Below are 2490 nucleotides of genomic sequence, written 5' to 3'. Positions count from 1 at the left end.
AGCCCCCCCCCCCCCAGCCCCGATCTGAGCTGCCAGCCTACGGCCGTGCCACCCCGAATGTCCCGATCTCGTCTGCACTGCCTGCCCTTGGCTGAGCCGGGAAGCACAGGGCAGAACAAAGGTGAGGCTGGCGGCCCAGCCAGAGGACAGGAATGCTGGCCGCGCAGGGGCCCACCGCGCCAGTCACGGCTTTAAGCAGGTGTGTGCCAGCTGCGGGTGGGGGGTGCCCTCTTTCCAGGCGGTCACCCCACAAGCGTCCCCTTCCCGTCAGACCCACACCGGGGTGGTGAGGGGGCCTTCCCACTGGGGCAGCACTCAGGAGAAGACCAGCTTCTAGGGACAAGAGGGGCTCGCCCTCGTCCCTTGGAGGGGCTCGCCCAGCCTGACGGCACCACCCTGGCCCGGGGCGGTCCAGGCTGCCCCGGGACCTGCAGCAGCAGCCAGGCGAGGGTGAGGCCAGCGTTGGAGCCTTGCTCCAGGCGGCACGCAGAGAGGCAGGACAGGGCCCCGGGAGAGGCCGCGGGGCCGCAGCCAGCCTTCGTCCCGCCCCTCCCCCAGCTCCCCAAGGGAGATGGTCCCTCTACTCACGTTGTACACGCCTTCATGAGGGGCCTTCCTCCTCTGCAGGGGAGACAGCGGGGTCAGAGGTGGGAGGCCGGATCCAGTGCCCCCTCCCCACACCCTCTGTGGGCTCCCCCGCCAGCCTGGCCCCTCACAGGGCACTCGGCATTTCCTTGCCATGTGCACTGCACACAGGCTGCGCCTCCCACAGGCCTCCTGAGCCCAGCCTCGCCCAGGGCGGGCCTCGGGCTGTCTACTGATGGCCCGTCTGTCCCCTTGCCGATATACTGTCCTACGTGTCACAAGCTCACAAGTGGGATTTGGGGTTGAAGATGGAAGGTACCGAGTACCCCCACCTGGAGCAGGGCCAGCCCAGCCACGGCTCAGAAGTCCTGCTGGCCCTCCTAGTCGGGGGGAGAGAGAAAGGCTAAGGTTGGAGAACTTGGGGTGCGCCGTGGTCTCTCCTGCTCCCCACTCTGGCAACAGCACGCCCTGCACGGGGCCAGATGGGCAGGCGTGGCCATAAATATCAAGGGCCCCTGGCGGTGTCCGGCAGGACCGCCCTGAACCTGGGCAGCCAGGCCTCTGCTCTCGAGAGGACCCTGCTCTGGCCTGCCCGGCTGCCCGCACCCAGGGCGCAGAGCCTACAGCCAGGACAGAGCTGCCCCAGGCCGACCGTGCTCGTGGGGTCCCTGCGTGGACTGCTTCACCAGGTCGATGCCACTGTAAGTGCATCTCTGGGAGGCCATGGGACAGTTTGAAGGGAGGCGGGGGAGCCTGGAGGTGAGGGCCAGGGGCCGCCCCTCCCTCCGGAGGCCCTTGTGAGGCAGCGGGGTGGGGGGCTGCAGCGCACGTGCTGGCTCTGAGCCCTGCGCCCCATGCAGACACAGGAGAGCAGCTCACCTGCTTCCCTCCCATCTCGGGGTCTCGGCCCCGTCTCTTATCCAAAACGTCGTACTCCTCTCTGCGCCCCAGGTTGAGCTCCTGAAACAGACGGGAGCGTCAGGGCCGGAGCGACCCGGAGGGCCGGCTGGGCGGGCGGGGCGGCCCCCCTGGGTGGCGCTCTCAGGAGCAGGCTCTGCGGGGCGGGGAGCTGGTCCGTCGGATGCCAGCGCCTCAGAGGACGTGCGTCGCGGTGGGGCAGGTCCTCGATTTCTCCGGAGTCCACTACGCGGGGCGGCCCCGCCCAGCGAAGGGTCCGCCCCCAAGGTGAAGGCGGGGCTCCCGACAGGCGCTCCCCAGAGCGTGTCCCCAGAGCGCGTGGGCCTCACAGCGCCCCCACGGGGCCGATGCAATTACTGTTCCCGATTTAGGAGGTAGAACCCTGAGGCCAGGAGGCGCGGCCCAGACGTGCGAACCCCGAACGCGGGGCCGGCGCGCCTTGCGTCCCGCGCCTCCGCGGCCAAGGCCAACTTACGTTATAGAGCTGGTTCGCGCCCTGGCCCTGCAGGTGCGCGGGGGCGTCCGCGATGCGGCCGAACTGAAAGAGAGGGGACAGCGGAGCGTGAGCGCCCGCGGGGGTGGGGGTCGCCCTTTGCGGGACCCTTTCCTGAGCGTCACTGCCTTCCCCCCGGGGACACGTGCAGCCCGTGCTGGCCCCGGCGGGTCCCCCTGGGCAGCCTGGCCGGCTCCGGTCGGGGAGTATGTCCTCCAGGCCCTTCCTCCGGGGGAACTCAGTGGTGGCTGCACGAAGTCCCAACTCCTATCTGGACCTGTGGGGCAGATGCTCGCATGTGTCACTGTGTGGGCCTGGCTTCGTGTGCAGAGGACCTGCCCGAGGCACACAGAGCCCGCTGTTTCTTCAGTTCAGGCCGCCTCACCCAGAGAAACTGGGTGGCGCTCTCAGGAGGTCTTAGAGGTCAGAGTTTCGGGCACCCCCAGGGGCGTCCTTTGGGGTGGCATCGTTCGAATTTTGTAAAACAAAATCGT

At 68.6% G+C, this 2490-nt stretch overlaps 1 protein-coding gene across 1 annotated transcript in view; it reads right to left on the bottom strand.

The window, feature by feature from the left end:
• The window catches only part of CD247 (CD247 molecule), a 57773-nt gene that overhangs the window by 3138 nt on the left and 52145 nt on the right, over positions 1–2490 (bottom strand). Inside the window, exons 3-5 of the mRNA XM_025044010.1 lie at positions 1979–2041; positions 1465–1545; positions 337–621 (exon numbers count right to left, since the gene is read on the bottom strand). Coding sequence (XP_024899778.1) covers positions 337–621; positions 1465–1545; positions 1979–2041 — 429 coding nt within the window. The remainder of the gene's footprint in view (positions 1–336; positions 622–1464; positions 1546–1978; positions 2042–2490) is intronic.

Source organism: Pteropus alecto, unplaced genomic scaffold (assembly GCF_000325575.1).
Source record: "Pteropus alecto unplaced genomic scaffold, ASM32557v1 scaffold101, whole genome shotgun sequence".
NCBI classification, from domain to species: Eukaryota; Metazoa; Chordata; class Mammalia; order Chiroptera; family Pteropodidae; genus Pteropus; species Pteropus alecto.
Note: the sequence above shows the minus strand (reverse complement) of the source record. Positions and strands in the feature narration are given on the sequence as shown.